We start from the raw sequence: 19,060 nt of genomic DNA, 5'->3' as shown, positions 1-19,060 counted from the left end.
GTGGATCTTAAGAAGTAGCAATAACATTAAAATAATAGCTAATGCTTACTGACTCCTGTGTGTTGAATACCACTCGAAGCATTTTTGTGGATCCTTTCATTTAATCCTCATAGTAATCCACTGGTAGGTACTATGATGAAAATTCCATTTTTTAGGTGAGGAAACTAAGGCTTAGGGAGACTAGACTGACTAGATGGAAGTCATGTATATAATAAAATAAGACTCCAAGAATCCAACAGAGGCAGCCAGATTCCCAAAGTATACTCCTTACTCTTAATTTTTATAGTAAAAAAAACCCTCATATAACATAAAATTTACCATCATAACCATTTTTAAGTGTATAGTACAGTAGTGTTAACTATATGCACATTGTTGGGCAACAGATCTCTAGAATCTTTTTAATTTGCAAAACTGAAATTCTGTACCCATTAAACATCCCTTTTTCGCCCCACCCACCAGCCACTGGCAACCACCACTCTACTCTTTGTTTCTAAGAGTTTGACTACTCTAGATAGCTCATATAGGTGGAAGCGTGCAGCATTTGGTGGTTGGTTTTTTTTTTTTTTTGGTGGCTGGCTAATTTCACTTTGGAGAAATGTCTATTTAAACCTTTCCCTTCCCACCCTACTTTTTTTCTTTCCTTTGGCTGAATCACATGGCTGGCAGGATCTTAATTCCTGACCAGACTCTGAACCTGTGCCCTCTGCAGTGAAAGCAGAGAGTCCTAACCACTGGACTGGACCACCAGGGAAGTCCAGCCTTTGCCCATTTTTCAATCAGGTTGTTTGGTTTTGTTGTTGTGTAAGAGTTCTTTATATATTCTGGATATTAATCTCTATCAGATGTATAATCTGAAAAGATTTTCTCCCATTCCACAGGATGTCCTTTAATTTTGTCGATTATCTAAGTCTGATGGAGGCCCACTTATCTTTTGGTGCGTTTGCTTCTTGTGCTTTTGGTGTTATATCCAAGAAACCATCGTGAAATCCAAGGGGATAACGCTCTTAATGGTGTTTATCAAACGATGGGCTGCAAACCTACCACTAGGTCATGAAATTAATTTAGGGAGTTGTAACTGGTATTTTTAAAAAAGAAAAAACTGAGCCACTCACTATATGCAGCATGGCTAAGCACTGTTTTAAAAACTTTTCTCCAGTTGTATGCATGTATATTTAATGGACTATGAAGTAAAATGAAATTCTATTATGGGCTCTGGTTAGAAATTTGAAAAACACTGCACTACTCTATACTGCGCTTAGACCAAGTGAAGGCCCAACAATGCTGAAGATTTTCCAGTAGAGCCATCACATAGCTCTTGGTTGGCCTAAGTATAATGAATCCAAAAGGACCTGCGTTAGGACTGTCAGTACCACATTTATGTGGCAACTTGGTATTTACAAAACTAGAAAATCAACTGTCATGTGAAGTTAATATTTTGTGCCGATTTTATTGGTGCTGTTTGTTTTGTTTTTTAATTAATTGATTTTTGGCCAGACTGGGTCTTTGGTGCTGAGCACAAGCTTTCTCCAGTTCCAGGGAACGGGTGCTCCTCTTCTTTGTGGTGTGTAGGCTTCTGTTGCTGCAAAGCATGGGTCCTAGAGTGCGCGGCTTCAGAAGTTGCAGCTCACAGGCTCTAGAGCATGAGCTCAACAGCTGTGCTGCACGGGCTTAGCTGCCCTGAAGCCTGTGGGATCTTCTTGGAGCAGGGATTGAACCCATGTCCCCTGCTTTGGCAGGCAGAGCCTCAACCACTAGACCACCAGGAAGAGCTTTGTTTTTGTTTTGTAACTGTGTAAGGGTTATAGGTTTCCCTGGTGGCTCAGTGGTAAAGAACCTGCTTGCCAATGCAGGAAACACAGGAGACGCTGGGTCTTCCCTGGGTCGGGAAGATGCCCTGGAGGAGGAAATGGCAACCCACTCTGGTACTCTTGCCTGGGAAATGCCATGGATAGAGGAGCCTGGTGGGCTACAATCCATGGGGTCACAAAGATTTGGACACGACTGCAACAACTCAGCATGGAGCAAGAGCTATAGGTGTGCTTCTCTGATGGCTCAGATGGTAAAGAATCTACCTGCAATTCGAGAGATGTGGGTTCAATCCCTGGGTTGGGAAGATCCCCTGAAGAAGAAATGGCTACCCACTCCAGTATTCTGGCCTAGAGAATTCCATGGACTGAAATGTCCATGGGGTGGCAAAGAGTAGGACACAACTGGGCAACTTTCACTTCACTTCAAGAGTTATAGGTATAAAGGCTTTATATCTGATCTTATGATTGTATATATTAAAAAAGATTGTTTACAGTTGGAATCTGAAAGAGGTTTCTTTCCATCAAAAGGAGTCCATACATCAATGAAGTTTGAAACTCCATTGTTTCAAATGGAAATGTTGTTGAGGTGGTATACTGGGTTCAACAGCTCCCTAAAATTTATGTACACCCACAACCTCAGAATGTGACCTTACTTGGAAACAGGATCTTTGCAGATCTCAAGTTAAAAATAAGCTCATTGTGGATAAGGGTAAGCCCTAAATGCAATGACTGGTATCCTTGTACCAGTCAACACAGAGAAGAAGCGCAAGGAAGAAGTCCATGTGATAACACAGGCAGAGACTGGACAGTGACCACCAGAGTCTAGCAAGAAGCAAGGAAGGGTCCTCCCTAGAGAGGGGAGCATGACCCTGTCAACACCTTGTTTTCAGATCTTTAGCTTCTGATCTAAAGAATAGATTTGTGAGACCAGAGATGTGTGTTTCAAGCCACTAAGTTTACGGTAATTTGTTACAGTAGCCCTACAGAAGCTAATACAACAGATGGTAACCTGCCCCAAAGAGGGCATGCATCCTTTCTAAAAGCCCTATACCATAGGTCTAGACTCTTAGCAGGAGTGTAATTCCACAACTTGGACTTCACAAGTGGGGAAATTGAGGCCTGAGAAGGGTAGGCAGCTTATTCAAAGGGCCATATAAGCCAGGGGCAGAGAATGGACCAGAAGGCAAGACTCCTGCCACTACTCCACCCCACCCCAGCTCAGTCCTCAGGAGACGCAGACTGCGCTGCTTACCACAATGCCGGCGATCGCGTTCACTGCAGACGTAGACTTGGCTTCCTTCATTTTGGAGATGGGTTTACTGAGCTCTGGCCTGGAGCAGCTGAGAAGGCTTGAATTCCTCAAGTCAGGTACAGAGCTGTAAGGCCTTGAAGATGAAGGCTTACAGAGTGCTGGATTAGCCTCCTCTTCGGGGGCCTCCTGGTCAAGGCTGCTATCTGCTTCATTTTTCTCTGTGTGTCTGACACTCGAGAGCAAGTCAGGTGCACCGGACACCAACATCAATGGCTGGAGATACTGGGAAGAAGGAAACCAAACATAGAGCCCATGGGAACTGAGCTCTGTCCACTTCCAGATCATCTGCACCCAACGGTAGGTGCAAAGGAGATCAGGAGGAGAGGAAAGCAATCTGAATTAGTCTCTCTAATCCAGGGCTCTTAACCTAGGGTTCAAGGACACCCCTAGAGGGCTCATGGATGGCTTCACGGGGCCTTTGAAACACTTAAAACTGCAGTTACTTATGGCAAGAGATTCCATAGCTTTTATCAGATTCTCAGAGGGTCTATGACCCTAACAAAATTATTCAAAAAAACCCCCTCTAATCCTGTCACTTCAGAAAAGTCAACTGAATCTTTTCACTGAGCAAGAAGAGAGAGCCAGGCCAAGAAGGGGGTTCCAGAGACTGAGATCATGGGGCAACTGGACAGCTGGCTCCAGCCTGGAGGCTAGTCCATACTTGGAGCAGAGAGCAGCCTGGAAGGACCAGCTGTGTTCTGCCCCACATGTAGTGTTCTGAGGCCCTGCCCCCAGAAGGTCTTCCCTGTAGCCTCCTCTCTCAGTTGTGCCCCTGGCCTGTAGGAAGGGGGCATTCCAACCCAAACTGGAGTTGGGGACCATGAGTAAGGTAGTCCTAGAGCCCGCTCCCACATGGGGCTGGTCCTCGGCCTCCCAGCTGCTTTTACTCCTACTGGAGGGAGGAGGACAGAACAGTGCAAGTCCTCTCTGCCTGGATGGAGGGATCCTCTGAAGGCTGCAGGGCTCCTTGTGACTTCCAGGCCCTGCTCCTGGGGCCCAGCCCTCCATGCAGCCCCCATTCCATCAGTGTTTCTGAGCTCTCAGTAGGGGTCTTCTCAGCATCACCCCCTGGACTGGCCCCAGCTGGGGAAGTGTGCTGGGCACGCGCGTTCCCCTCCCATCCACGTTTACTTGTTTGGAGGTCTGGCTGGTGGTAGTCTTGTATTTCTGCTGTTGTTTCTCTCGCCTGCTCTGCCAGCTCTTGCCTCTCGCTTGCTCGCCTGCCGATTCCTCCTGCATGTCTACCCTCTTCTGTTTCATTTGGAAGGATTTTTTCTCTTGTTTCAGTCTCAGCTCCTGGATCAGCTGCCTGCCCAGTGAGGAACAGTGAGTATCACACAGGTTAGGGATAGGCTATGAATATTATGGACATACTTCTTGAGGGGCAGACAAGACTGGGGCAAGGAGGGGCAGTGCTCCATCTTCCCTGCCCCAGTGTGTCCAAATGATTGAGAGTTCCAAAGCAAGAGATGGAGGAGATAATCCTTCCTCCACCCACACCATTTCCCATCTGGGATTAGCCCAGGGAGAGATGTGGTGGGGGGCAGCACCCTACTCTACCACCCCATCTCTCTCCTCCCTTCCCAGTATGCCAGGATCACACAACCAACAAGTGCTAAGGAGAGGGTCTGGGTAGGAGGATAAAATCAGGAGCTCCCACATCAAACCCCTTCATATGCTGGGCCTCTCTGGCCAATCATTTGATGGAAATAACTCAGTCACAGGACTCAGGGGACAGGGCTTCTAGAGCTTCTTCTGTCCTTATCTGCTGGATGATCCTCTTTCTGCTCCATGAAATGGGTGGTGGGCAGGCATTGGACTGGATGGGATGAGTCCCTTCCAGTCCTTAGATCTGATACCTGAATGAATCTAGGTGGTAGTTCTGAGGGGTTGGGCTTTCTGGGAGTGGGGTTGGGGTGGCTGTCTTAGGGGTGAGTTTAGAGACACAGCTTCATATCCACTTACCAACATCCCACACCAAAGAACCTTATGATTCCTGGTCCTTGTGAGACTAAAGCAACCTCATGGCTGCCCCAAGGTCACACCATAGGTCAAGCACTATCTCCTCTTCCCCCAACACCCAGCCGCCCTCACCCCAGGAGCCTTCCTACCGGGCATAGACCTCCCGAGCCCTGGAGGTAACTGTATTCTGGAAGAGGGAGTTGTTGTCCTGGAAAAACTTCTCATACTTCTCCGAATTCACAGTGGGATAAATCAGGCGGAACCCTCCACAGTTTTCCTTCTCATACTTCTCAGTTTTCTCTACTCGCACGGCCTGAAAGCCCTTGACTTCCTCTTTCCTGTTGGGAAGCGGAACACAGGGCTGCAGTTAGGTTTTCTTGGGACCAATCTTGGAAAGGACATGGGCTTTCCAAGGACATGGATGTCCTCTAGGGTGAGACCAAGGCTTTGCACGCAAGAGCGTTCAACCAGCGTTTCCTAAGTAAATGAATACATGAACGTTTCCTGAAAGGAGATTCTAGCCCTCCTGGGACAGCCGGTGTCATAATGCACTAAAAACAGCTGGTTAGAACAGTCTTTCTAACAGCTCACCAAATTCTTTCCCATTACAAGTAAAGCCCATTTCCCTCTTGGCTTAGCTTCTGACAGGGGCTGACTGTCACCTTTCCAATCACAGTCCCTGCTACTCTCCTTTGGAGAACCAGCTAAACTTGAGGGCTTCATGGATAAGCCTGATGAGATTTTATGAGAGCTGATGATCTCATTCCCCTTCACAGCCCCCCAGGAGGTGGAGGTCAGGGTGGAGGATCAATAAGCCCCTTTTATAGTAGGGAAACCAGGAGCCCCTGAGCCATGCAGGGCCAAGTCATGACGAGGAGACTGATTCAGGGGCTGCTCCTTAGACGATGCTGCCTCCTTCTCCAAGAGTTCAGTGGAAGGCATCCTGGAACGCCAGGCAGCACACACCTATCGGGCTCTGTGTCCAGACCTGACACTTGCCAGCAAGGTGACCTATACAGGCAGCTCCCCTTCCAGAGTCTTGGTCTTCTTAGCTCCAAAAGCAGGACATACAATCCCCCATGCTACCACCCACCCGCCCCCTCCTTACAGGGAAGACAGTGGACATGAACGTGCTCTGAGAAACACAGTGCCATCCAAACAGAGATGGCCTGATGCCAAGGCCTGGTTCCAGAAGTTCAGTTCCGAAGGACCAGGCTTGTGAGGAGGGCAGGGGCCACTGTGAGATCTGAAAAGCAGCAAAGCCAAGTCCTTGACAGGCTCTGAGACTTCCTTTTCGCTCTTGTAGGATGAAGGCAAATGCTATGCAGCAGGGATGAGGTGTTCCTCACAACACGGTGACAAGGGGAGAACAGAAGAATGTTCCCTTTTGTAAAGACAAATGGTTTTACTTTTTGTATCGGTAATCCCTGGATCTCGTCGTATGATATTAACAAACATATTCATCACATGTACTTATGTCTATAAATTAATCTCCTATTTTTAGGAACAAAGGAAAAACTGTTTAACCTGCCACATCCTGCAAATAGAAACTAATGTTCCAAACAGGATTATCATTTGTTAGAACTGACCCATGACTGTACCTGGTCTCCCGAGAACGACACTGCTGTAGGAACTGCCCCCGCTGTCTCTCCTCCTCCAAGACCTTCTTTTTGTCACAGCTCCTCAGGTTGATCAGGACCAGAGTGTCGTACAGCAGACTATCCTTTACCTCTTTATCCAACCAGGAGTCAGTGGAGAAGCTCGGAGAGTGGTTTACCTGTGAGGACAAGATGGCAGCTGGGGAGTCTGGGCAGCATGCAAGCAGGAGGTAAAGCTAAGTGCCCCCTCAACGGAGCCACCCAAGCCCACCTAGGGGCCCTGGCTACCGCAATGAGTGGGAGAGAGAGGGAAAGAGAGTCTGGACTGGAGCCTCAGTGAAAAAAGGAGGGAGCAGAACCCCCTGCAGTGTAACTAGCTTTTATTTCAGTCCTGAATTCCTGAGGCGCATGGCAAGGGGTGGGGGAGAAGGAGCTGCCTTTGGTTTCCCCTCCATCTGGGGTGCATGTGCCCCTCCTGTGCAATGTGCACCCCAGAAAACAGAGGGAAGAGGGCAGTCCAGAGGGCCAGGCTGGGAGCTGGGGAGGGGAAGGGAGTGATGTATTCAGGATCCTGACAGGGGTTAAGGGTCAGGATGGTGGGAGGACTGAGAGGACTCATTCCTGCTCACAGAAGAGTCCATATTGTTCAGAGGCACTATGTGACAGTTGAAGATTTCTAGCAGTTTCTGAAGGCTTGCTCCTGGTAGCTTATTCTGCTCTTTGGTAAGAGCTCAGAACGGCCATATTCTCCTTCCCACCCACACTTGGGAACAAGGGCTAGGAATGGAGGAAAGGCAAGACCCCAGGAATTTGATACGTAATTCTGGGTCTTCCCCTCTGAGGGCTGCCTCTGTATCACTGGCAGCCGTCACCATCACCTCTGACTTGTACCACAACCCTGCCCTTGCCCCTGCTTCCGGTGTGTACACTGAACGGCCGCGGGAGAGGCCTGCTTGCACAGGTCCAGTCAGGAAGAGACACAGACACCCAGAAGCTTCTCTTCCTCCTCTTCCCACCACCCCATGGGTCTGGAGGAGACAAGAAACTCACTGAGTGGCTCCCCGCCCTTTTCTGTGCCCACAGACACTAGGTTGCTCTCTGCTGGTGCTTGGAACTGGATCTAGGCCCCAGATAGCCAGGCCCAGTAGCTCCATCTGATCTCAAATATCCTCCACCCACCTTTGATGAAGAACAAAGTCTCCTTTCTGTGATGGAGACAACTGTTAGAAAAGGTAGAGCTGTCTTTGGAGTCACTCTGCACCTGAGATCAGACCTTCTAAGTCTGGGTGGACCTCAAGAAAGCACAAGGAATTCTCTAATTCCTGGCCATCTACCTCCCTCTGGTGGCCGCTTTTCAGCAAAGGGAGACGCCCCAGGCAGCAAGCACCGGGGAGGCCGTTGCTCGACAAGTGGATTACGACATCCTAGCTGAGCCAGGAGGGCGGAGGGATGGGACTGACCCCAGTAACAGGTGCCAGCTTCACCCCTCACCCCAATCTCCCTACCTCCAGCAGCCAGGGCTTGAGTTTGTGATCTAACAAAATGTCAAAGCCCAGGATTTCAAAACAGGCGCTGTTGAGTGTGTGGTGGGGAAAGCAGGTGTGGTAGTTATGCTTGATGATGGGGTAGGCTGAGATGATCGTCTTGATAATAACGTCCTCAATGTCTCTCCAGATCTGCGTCACGTTGTAGCCATGGCTCTCCATGTACGTGTTGAAGGTGGAGAGCTTCCTGGAAGGGAATCATGGGCCGTGAGGCAGGGCAGCCCACCTCTGGTCATCTAAGGCCATAGAATGCTAGCAACTAGAAACTTCTAGAGAGGATAAAGTCCCAAAGCCAGTGGGAGGGACACCCAGGAGCCAGGGTAATAGCTGTGTCAGCTCAGGAGGACCCACAGGAGAAAACATCTGTGGGCTGGGGCAAGGATTAGGTATCCCAGTGGAAAGCTTAATGGATGAATTTTTAAAATTGTAAAAACCAACACCCCACATCACAATGTTGCTTTGGTAGCAATGGTTTCTTAGCTTTTGGTGTTCATTAGAGGCACTTAAGGAGTCTTTTAAGACCACTGATATCTGGGTTCCACTTCCACTATCTGAGGGGATTCTGGGGACACTAAAGACATAGAAATATTGTTCATTTTATTCAATGTTAACCCTGTAAAGGGACGCCCAGAGGGAAAAGGCAACCCCAAGGCATTTCCATAGATAGGGTTACCCACTGTTCCAGGCAAACCAGACAGTCTAGACTTTACAGCTGAAAGTCCCACATCCCAGGAAGTCCCTCAGTCACAGGCAAACCAAGATGGCTGGTCCCCCTGTCACAGATATCAGAGAATGTCTATCCCTTGCAGAGAGGTTTGTGAAGAAATGCTCCAGTCAGCTCTGAGCTGGGCAGTACAGAGACAGGACAAATCTGACAGGTTCAAAAGACAATGATGGGGACAGAGAGCCGCCCCCTCACACACACACAGGTGTGCACAGAGAGCCGAAGCAGGAAGTGAAAACACTGGAGGAGGAAATATGGGTGATGCAGGAGAATGAAAAGCAAAGAGAAGAATGGGAAGATGGGGAATACAGCTCAACCAGCAGTCCACAGATCTGGGCCCTGTCAGCAGAGGCAGCGTGCACTTACTAAGGGCCTGCGGGTGGCACCAGTGGTAAAGAACCCGCCTGCCACTGCAGGAGACATAAGAGACATGGGTTTGATCCCTGGGTCGGGAAGATCCCCTGGAGGAGGGCCTGGCAACCCACTCCAGTATTCTTGCCTGGAGAATCCCATGGGCAGAGGAGCCTGGTGGGCAACAGTCCATGGGGTCACCAAGAGTTGGACATGACTGAGTGACAAACACACTGTTGTGTGTGCACAATTCATGCGACGAGGGGATTCTGAGAAAGCAGCACCTCTCCTGTGGGAAGCCTAAGGACCACTGAGGAGCCAGCACACACATGAAATAGCCAAAGATGCGTTTATAGGACGACAGATAAACAGAGACACTCAGTGCAGAGGCACGCCTTTTCTACCTGCCATTCTCCAGGATGAAGTGCTGCTCATAAATGAATTTTCCAGATCACTTGAAGCCAATCCTCTCAAGTGCAAAAAAAAAAAAAAAAAGTGTTTAATTTGCCTAACTGGGAAATAAATATTCCCAAAATAGATCAGACACTCCTCTACCATCTTATAATAGACATTATGAATCATAACATAACCTCTTCTTGATGACTCAGGCACATCACAATGAATACATATTACTGTGCAATTTCATAACGCCCAGTGGTTAGTCCATTCGATTTAACACACCAACTATGTGCCAGGCTCCCTGAAAGATGAAGAAGGCCTGGTCTCTGCCCTGGAGGCCTGCCAAGTTTCCAGTTTTTCTTCTTCACTGCTCCTACTGAGTTTGCAGTCTGGTGGGGATTTACTGCAGGTATGGCTGGTGTCAAGCTAGGAAGTGGGGAGTGTAGGGCAGGTGAGGCAGTCAGTAGGAGAAGCAGATGGTTTTAAAAGGTGAGGAAGAGGAGAATGAAGAGAGGTGAAAGCAAATTAGAGGGAGAGAAGAAAACCACTCTGCCCTAAAACATGGGAAACACCTAGATTCTAAAGCCAGGGCGCCATACTATCCCTCAAGAAACTTAAATACAACTGGGGACATGAGACAAACATGTGCTCCAAGCAAAGAGTAGTTACAGGCTACAGCTGATGCTGACCAGGAGGATGGTGGGAGTCCAGAGATGGAGAGGCTTCTGGGGTGATTAGACTCAGATTCCACAGGCTTGTCCTTAGAGATGGAAGACAGTCCTCCCATCTGACAAGTGAGGAAACAGAGGCCCACGGAGAAGATGGGTTTCCCCCACACTGCAGTGGTTATGTGGCTGGACCAGCATCGAGGACCAGGTCAGAGAAGGCAACACAGAGCTTAGTTAGACAGACAGGGCTTTCAAGGATGTTTCCCTATGTTTCCAGTTGGAGCTAAGCAAAGGCAGAGAAGTGGGAATGAGCAAGGCCTGTGTATCAAAAAGTGAGCCAAAGAACATCCTGGGAGAACACCACAGAGTGGATGGTGCAGGCAGTGTTACTAGTAGTTAAGGGCAAGGACCAGACTCAGGAGTTAATTCCAGCTCTGCCACTTTCCAGCTGTGTAACCTTGGCCAAGTTTTTTAACCTTATTACACCTGTTCCCTAATATGCAAACTTGGGAGATCATGCCAACTTAATAGTGTCATTGTGAGGATTAAATGTATTGAGGTGTGTAAATTTCTCAGAGCAGTGCCTGGCAGACAACAAGTGCCCAACAAATAAAATGGTAACTATTATTGTAGTAATAATAATAGTGGGAAATGGGGTCTGGTCAAAGCATAGAGTGACTAGAGGAGTTTGAACTGGTACTCTAGGCACCTGGGAACCATACTGGTTACCTGAGTGCAGAAGTAATGAGTATATGGAGTGTATAATAATAACAGGAGCCACCTGCACGGGGGTTATGGTTTTTGAGGCCTATTCATACACATCATCTCAATAAGTTCTTATGGTAAATCTGTTTGAGGCTGGCTGGCCAGGATTCATTTTTATTACATCATTTTATTTATCTATTTGTATTTATTTTGTGAGCTGCACTGCATGGCTTGTGGGATCTGATCAGTGAACTGATTAGGGATCGAACCCATGTGCCCCCTGCAGTGGAAATGCGGAATCCCAACCACGGGACCACCAGGGAATTCCCTATCACGTCATTTTATTTATTTGTTTGGCTATGCCGAGCCTTTGATGTGGCATTCAGGATCTTTTAGTTTAAGCATCTAGGATCTATTTCCCTGACCAGGGATTGAACCCAGGCCCCCTGCATGGGAGTGCGGAGTTTTAGACACTGGACCACCAGGGGTGTCCCAATCTCATCATTTCAGAGATGAGAAATCGGAGGTACAGAAAGGTTAAGCAGAGGTGCCTGGAGCTAAGGAGAAGAGTGATGAGGTCATGCGATAGTCAAGGAAGAGGCTGAACCAAGGTCGGGGCCTGGTGGACAGGAAAGAACTGGGGGACATTTGAAGGAAGGAACTTCAGAATTCAATGATTTGCTGAAAAAGGAAACATCTGAGATGACACCAAACTCTCCAATCCTGTGAGTCAGAAGGCAGAGGGGGAAGCTTGGACTGCGGGGGTGGACATGAGGAGACAGGATGCAAGATATTGGGAAATGCTGAGCAGAAAGCCACACAGACATCCAGGTGCAGCTGAGGAGAGATGGGCCTAGAGAAAGGGTGGGTAAGGGACTGCAGAGGGGCTAGGAGAGGGGGCTCCAGCAGGGAGGGGGATGGAGAAGAGCAGAGTGCTGATGCCAGGCCTGGGTGAGAGAGGCGAAGAGAAAGAGGAAGGAAGGAAGGAAAATAAAGGCAGCAGAATACTCTACACCCCCACCTTGGTCCGGGCACCACATACACCGCCCATCACAGTCTGAGGGCCCAAAGTCTATCAGTGGGGTGTTTGTTCTCATAGGAGGAGGAGGAGCATGGTCCTTTAACTACACGCCTTTAGACTAAGGAGAAATCACAGTAACTAAGAGCACCGTCTGGGCGCTCTTACAGGTCACGTGAGGCTTGGAGTGACCCTACGAGGTGGGCCGAGCAGGGCATCTCACTGCTCTCATCCTACAGACCAAGAAACGGAGGCTCACAGAGGTGAAGGGACTTGCTCCAGACGACTCAGCCAGCGAGAGTCAGAGCAGGGACTGGAAGCTGGGCCTCACCAAGCCCCGATGTTCAACATGGAGCAGTACAGAATGCCAGTGGGTCCCCAAGGACCAGGTGGGCAAAGAGGAAGTCAGGGAGCGGTGGGCAAGATGGGTGGTTGGCACTCTCGGACAAGAGGGAGATTGCCTCCTATCCATTCGACATGTCCCCTTCCAGCAGGCTTAACCTACTGATTTTCCTTTTGCTTTATGAACTCTGCTACCAAGGGAGTTGTGAAATTTCCTGTGCTTCTCTGATGCTCTGAAGCCAAACAGACTCTATTTATCAGTCCTTTAAGCCTGATACAAGAGAAAGATCATGCACCTTGGAATCTGACAGACTGACATTTGTGTCCAGCTCTAGCATTTATAGCCTGTAATTTTCGGCAGCTTATTTAACCTCTCAGAGGCACAGTCTCCTCAACTATAAAATGGAGGTGATGCCTAACTCATAGCTGTCCACCTACAAAGGGGAGGTGATGGCACCTCTGCCATGGTGTTGTGAAAATTCAATTGAGAAAACACGCACTCAAAGCACCAACATGGGCCCCGACACACAGGCCTTCCTTGCCCTCTCCCTTTAGCCTAGTCATCTTAAAACTCAGTGAGACAGGACTAGATGATAATAGAAGTGTAAAGGCCGCTGGGGAAAAGACTCATGCATTCCTCCCATTTTCCCCCATTCTTCTGGGGAAACTTCCAGCCAGCTAGCCACAGGTCATGTCACACCAGGACATCATGCCACATCATTTGAGAATCTCTGTTGAAGCAACACCCCAGGGAACCCCAGGCCTGGCAGGTCCTTCTCCAGTGGCAGACCAGCAATCAATAAATAGCTGTTGGTCTGGAAATGTCAGAAGGGCCAACTGTAATATGAGTATGTTTTGGTGTGTGTGTGTATCCTGCTGGGGAAACAGTTCATGTTTATCTCTCCTCCTCCCAACCCCCTAGGGTTTATGATGTGACTTTCTTTTAATGATTAACAGCCAGAAGGCAGAGGCTAAGGCGTCTGTTCTGGGTTTAGAGGAAAAGAAATGTTTTGTGAGACCACATGATCTGAAATGGAAACACTGATGGGGACGGACGGGGTCTGAGTAGAATCACAGAGGGCAGGTCTGTGCCCAGCAGGGAAAGAAGAGAAGGGGAACTGCTTCCTTACCTCTTGCTGCCAGAGTGAGCATCTTGAAGGAAATTGGCACTGTGCTTATTAATGGAATAATTAGTCAGGTGCATGCAGATATCATTCTGGGGAAAGAGACACAAGTCTGTGGGGTCAGAAGGAAGCGCAGCCTCCCACTTCCTCTATGCACCCTCCCGTGGGCCCTGGGGTTTAAAGAGAAGGAAGAGGATGTCTTAGGGCTTACATATACTGGCAAAAAGGAAGAAGAAAGAAGGGGTACCCTATAGCCTGGAGCATAACACTCCCACTCCTCCAGAGGCTGAGTGGCACTCGGCTGAGGAAGACCTAAGGAACCCTGGGGCCAGGGATGTGGGGGGAGGACTAAGGGCTTGCCCATGTCCTTTTTTTGAGCACCATGGAACTGTGGTTTTGCAGTCAGGCCACGAGTCCCATCCTCACTTCTTTCTAGTTCTGTGAACTTGGGCCTTGGCCCAAGGTCCTGGACTTTCCTAGTTCTGCTGTCCTTATAACTGGATTTTAGTTTCCTCATCTGTAAATTGGAGATGATAATCCCTATTCTGAGGGCTCTTGGGAAGGCTAAATCCAAGAACAGATACACCCTGTTACCCAGTAAATGAGAGTCCAGCAAGTGACAGCCACATTCACCATGCCTTGAGAATGCAGATGTAATGAGGGTTTTTTTTTACCAGCTTAAAGAGGAAGTGGAGGCAGCATGTCGCCGAGCTCACCAGGTTGTCTGTGCAGGGATGGGAGTAAGAGGTGGTGGCGAAGCGTGCCAATCCTTCATTGTACACAAAAATCCTGAGGGGGTCACAGGATGTCATGAGCACATAAATCCGTAAGTCAAACTTGAACCCATCAATGATAAAGGGCTGGGAGGAGAGAACAGAAGCCAAACAGCATCAGAGGAGAAACCCAGACCTGAAGCCCAATAGGGCCCTGTCTTGTGTTTGGCGTCAGCTCCAGTGTTGCCTGTGTTTAAAAAAGGGTGGCCTGGGCCGGGACTAGAGAGGGAGATGTGGGGCCTGGGCCCTGTGACCCATCATGTGACCTTGTGGAAGTCACTAAACCACACCTGGCCTTTGTTTCCTGATCTGTCAAATGGCACAAGTAACTACCTTGAAGAGCTCTCCTGGCAATGAAACAAAATAACATGAAGAAGTCCTGTGATGAAGGACATGTTGTCACCCTCCAAGACTGTATATATTACAGTTGTCCTGCCAGAATTCTCATGCAGTTGCAATGCTGATGGCAATGCCAGCCAGGCTTCCTTCCATGTACCTTCTAGAAGGCTCCCTCTCTGTACTGGGCTTTATCTCCAGTCATGGAGTACAGCTGGTTGCCCTGGTCTCTCCAGAGCTATTTCTCTCTCCCAAAGGAGGTGGGATCTCCAGAGAGATCCTGCCAGGGGCCAGCCTGGCAGGGCCAGACCAACCTCCAAGGGTGCAAGGGCACTCTGGCCTAGGCACATGTCACCTCTCCAGTCAGAAGGCTTGGTCTGATCAAGTACAAGGCAGAAGACGGGATTTAGCATCACTTCTCCCCGTCCTCCCTTCCCTAGCTTCACAGTGAAGCTGCAGGGTGAGGGTGCGTGGATGATAGATAAATAGTTATGATGAGGAAGTACCTTTGAGATATAGAGCTGACAGATCATATCCTCCCCTGGTTTGATTTCTTTCACTGTTCGTGTGATGAATATACCTTTCCCTTGGCAGCCCGAGTCCGGCTTACAGATGTAAGTCTTATTTTTTCTTGACCTGCTGTAGTTCTGCAAATCTCCCCAGCTACCAGAGCAGGGAGGGAATGAGACACCTTTAGCTGGGGATCAGCAAAAATGAAAGCTAGCTCTTTATTCTTTTTAAAAAGTGACAGAAACCCTGGGATTGACAGACAGATGCCCAGAGATCTGGAGAGACAGTGGAGCACACACAGTGGAGAGTGGATGGGCTCTGGAGGGAGGTCAGCGCTGGATTTAAGCCCAGGCAACATCACGCACCAGCAGTGTGGCCCTTTGCGAGGACTTGGCCTCACTAACCCTCAATTCCATCATCTACACAGTGAGGACAGTGACAGCTGTCTCATACATGACACAGCGCAGGCGAGGTGTCGGCACATGCCTCACATCCCGTAAAAGTAACTGTGAGCCACACAGTTTGGCTTTGAGTTTACAGATAAGAGATGTGGAGTTCTGAATCTGACTCAAGCCCTGACAAATGATGTGACTTTGGATCTCCTTCTGGACTCCAGCTTTCCTTCTGTAACACCTCCACTCTAGCTACAGTGACAGGGAAAATGCTATCTTTTTGTTTTAATTTTTGGCCTCACCCTGTGGCATTTGGGATCTTAGTTCCCCAACCAGGATTGAACCTGCACCCCCTGCATTGGAAGGCGGAGTCTTATACTGGACCACCGGGGTAGTCTGGCAGATGCTATCTTTGGATGTACTTTGAAGAAAGTATACTCAGAAGCAAGAAACCAACTTAAAGGATTCTAAATCTCAGCCTTGCGATACTTCTTGTTTTCCATTTAACTCAACGAGCTTTGTGGCCACTGGAGGTCATGTAACTACAATGTCTCTCAGTGGCCATGAAATCTGGAGGAGCCTGCTGACATGATGACAAACATATTTCCTTCTAAGTTGCAGCTAAGCTCTGCCAATTGTTCTAGACAAGTCTGAAAAAGCTGGGCACCCTGGCGCTCTTGGTTCGGGAAAGCACTCAGTGGAGCAGGGACAGTGGGACTCCTGTGGGGCCCCTGCCCTGTGAACATCATTCTGATGGCAATGCTTCTGTACCCCACCTCATCCAGACACTGGACTGTATCCAGGTCATGCTCATGTCACCTCACATTTCTCCTGCTTCTCAGCGGTGTGGTCCAGAGTACTTTATGTACCAGGGATGGATGTCCAGATGGATATAGTGAGACAGAGATGGGAAAAGGCTGACTGCCATGTCCTGCCATGGGTCAGAGGTCAGGCATCCCTCCCTGCTCCTAATGGTTAGAGGGCTCTAACCATCACCTTACTCCCTCCAGAAGTGCTCGAAGGCCTCAAAAATTCAGAAACTGCACAGTGAAAGGACTGGAACAAGTTCAAAATCAACAGCTTTCAAGGTGAGAACAAACTCTCACCCCAACTGCAGGCACAGGCTCCAAGGCACCCAGCCCCTAAATGTCATCTAATTTTACAGGCAGAGCCTTGTGTTTTCTCAACCTTGGACACACCCTTTATCCCTTCTCTTCCTGAAGAGAGAGAAATGGAAGATCCTACGGGAAGGGAAAGTAGTAACCAGGGTTAGGGGCAAGAGGAAAATGTAAACTGGGGGTGGGGAGTGGAGAAAGGGGCACTCACTCAGCAGGAAGACACCAGGTCCTCGGGAAAAAGTGGAAATCTTTGGGGAACATCTTCAACATGCGGCTCATATTCCTGGCCAGCAAGTCCTTGCGGCAGATTTCACTCATCCCTGGGAAGTGATTGATTTTCTGCAAAGGAAGCCGGAAGTGGTGAACAATGGGGCCCACAGGAGCACCCAGGAGCTCCCCTTTGGGGTCAGTCATAAGAGTGGGGCCCCACAGGGTCGATGCCACGCTTACGCCGAGGACCAGCTCTGACCCAGATACCTGGTAACTTTTCATTTCCATCACCCGTTCCAGTGACACTGAGAAGTCAGTCCAGTAGAGAGTCCAGTCGTCATTTTCTCCTCCCTCTCGAAGGCCATACTGTTGGGCGGCCCTACGCACTGCCAGGAGGGAGAGGAAGAAAGACCCATGGGGGGAAGTGGGGAAGGAGCACGAGACGGGGAGGTTATGATCTTGGGTGCTCCCAGACTGTACACGGAAGCCAGACTAGTGGGCTCCCTGGGACCGGAAGCCATCTTGCCCCATCTGGACACACCGTTGCCGAGAAAGGAACACAGAGAGTCGAAAGCTATTGGAGAGCACGGCCTGTGCCCAGTGATCACCACAGAAGGTTTTCTGAGGTCAGTGTTTCACCCACCCTTGCCAGGAAGCAGGCCTTTGGCTTTCCTCCAAACACTAGCACTGAGTGTTCAGGGAATATAAACTAATCCTTAACGTCAGCCAAAACCAAGCTTAATTAGTAAGGTAAATTGACAGAAGAAAACTACACAGTGTATTTCAAAACCACACACATCCTTCTTTCCTGGTCCCTATTAATAACTGGGAGCTGACTCCAACACAAATTCAAATACTTTCAAGGACCTGGAAAGGAAGAAATGCCTGTAGTCACCAGAAGTCAGGATCGGCCTAAAGCACCCAAATTCAAAGTGAAAATAATAACACTCTGCTCTGCAGTCAAAGTAGGTCTGCAGGTCATCTTGAGCCCATGGACTGCCAGTTTGTAACTTGTGCTCCAGAAAAGAGCTATTGATTGCAGCCATTGCTGCCAGCTGTTCAACAGATCCCCCAATAATCATACACAGAAACTAGAGAGTGTGGAAGTACACACCACTGAGATAAAAACTCATATTTTCTTGGAATGAGATTCCCAACTTTCTCAAATAGTTAATTGGACTGGGAGATACAAAGAACACAATTAGAAGACACCCCTTTCCCATCCTCAGGAATATATGAGTGACCCTTCCCAACTCTTCGGGGGAATCTGGTGGGGTCCCCATGGTGGATACGTTGAGGGCAGATGCTCACCACTCTCATATCGGCAGCTGGATAGATTGATCACCAATCATCTGGAAAAGAGAAAGGGGAAAGCACCAAGACAGAGACAGACACACTTGCCAGAACAAGTGACTGCATGCAGAAACATCCAGTCCCACGGGAGCTGAGTGAAATCTCAGTGGCTACACTGAGCCTGCTTTGACCATCCCTGTTACTGGGGACACACACCCTTGTAGCTGCAGAGAGACAGAAAACATGGGTGCAGAGTACTGTTGCTCTGCCTATGAGCTAGAAATACTGTATTGTGATTATGGCTGATTTTCCTTGAAGTTCACATTAACATCATCACTCCTCAATCCTCTAATTCCAGTGGCCCATCAGGAATAGGAAGTGAGCATCTTTTTGGCCAAAATATTTAATGGTCTCCCTTCTACTGGCCCCCATTAAGGGAAGCTATGAGTTAGAAAGCAGATAAGATGTCAGATATCAATCAGTCTGAGGAGTGATTCATCCCCTTGCCCCGACCAAGAATGGAGTAGGGTATGGCAAAATATTAAATAAGAACTGGAATACAGAAGCCACAGTCAGATCCTAGGAAATCAACGTGGTTGTTACATTTAAAGTATCCTAAACCCCCAAGACAATAAGCACTTTCTTAAAATGAGGAAATAGTCTCTCCCCACACAATTTTTCAAAAGGCATTCTAACAACAGAAGGAAGATGAGGACAGGTGTGGTTTTAGATTACACACACCATTATTTGATTCTATAAAACAGAATCAAAAGTAGGTTCTTTTTTATATGAACCAAAAATGGTGTGACTGACTCCACACAGCTTCTCCTTTACCTACTCCTTAGCAGCTGAGGCCCCCTCCCCTCCAGGTCC

The 19,060-nt window shown here is 48.6% G+C and overlaps 1 protein-coding gene across 4 annotated transcripts in view; it reads right to left on the bottom strand.

Moving 5' to 3' along the window:
* The window catches only part of TTLL6 (tubulin tyrosine ligase like 6), a 37,136-nt gene extending 18,440 nt beyond the window's left edge, over nucleotides 1–18,696 (bottom strand). For 2 of the 4 annotated variants that reach the window (XM_069543213.1, XM_069543216.1), the window contains exons 1-11: nucleotides 18,206–18,696; nucleotides 17,162–17,280; nucleotides 16,893–17,023; nucleotides 15,171–15,327; nucleotides 14,272–14,415; nucleotides 13,562–13,647; nucleotides 8,186–8,411; nucleotides 6,684–6,859; nucleotides 5,232–5,420; nucleotides 4,252–4,429; nucleotides 3,061–3,342 (exon numbers count right to left, since the gene is read on the bottom strand). In XM_069543213.1, coding sequence (XP_069399314.1) covers nucleotides 3,061–3,342; nucleotides 4,252–4,429; nucleotides 5,232–5,420; nucleotides 6,684–6,859; nucleotides 8,186–8,411; nucleotides 13,562–13,647; nucleotides 14,272–14,415; nucleotides 15,171–15,327; nucleotides 16,893–17,023; nucleotides 17,162–17,182 — 1,590 coding nt within the window. In that variant the 5' untranslated portion in view covers nucleotides 17,183–17,280; nucleotides 18,206–18,696. Of the gene's footprint in view, nucleotides 1–3,060; nucleotides 3,343–4,251; nucleotides 4,430–5,231; nucleotides 5,421–6,683; nucleotides 6,860–8,185; nucleotides 8,412–13,561; nucleotides 13,648–14,271; nucleotides 14,416–15,170; nucleotides 15,328–16,892; nucleotides 17,024–17,161; nucleotides 17,968–18,205 lie in introns of those variants that run through there. The other 2 variants (XM_069543214.1, XM_069543215.1) reach the window with 2 other exon arrangements.
* Nucleotides 18,697–19,060: the final 364 nt, after the last annotated feature.

This window comes from Ovis canadensis, chromosome 11, assembly GCF_042477335.2.
Source record: "Ovis canadensis isolate MfBH-ARS-UI-01 breed Bighorn chromosome 11, ARS-UI_OviCan_v2, whole genome shotgun sequence".
Classification (NCBI taxonomy): domain Eukaryota; kingdom Metazoa; phylum Chordata; class Mammalia; order Artiodactyla; family Bovidae; genus Ovis; species Ovis canadensis.
This window is presented reverse-complemented; position numbering and strand designations above follow the sequence as displayed.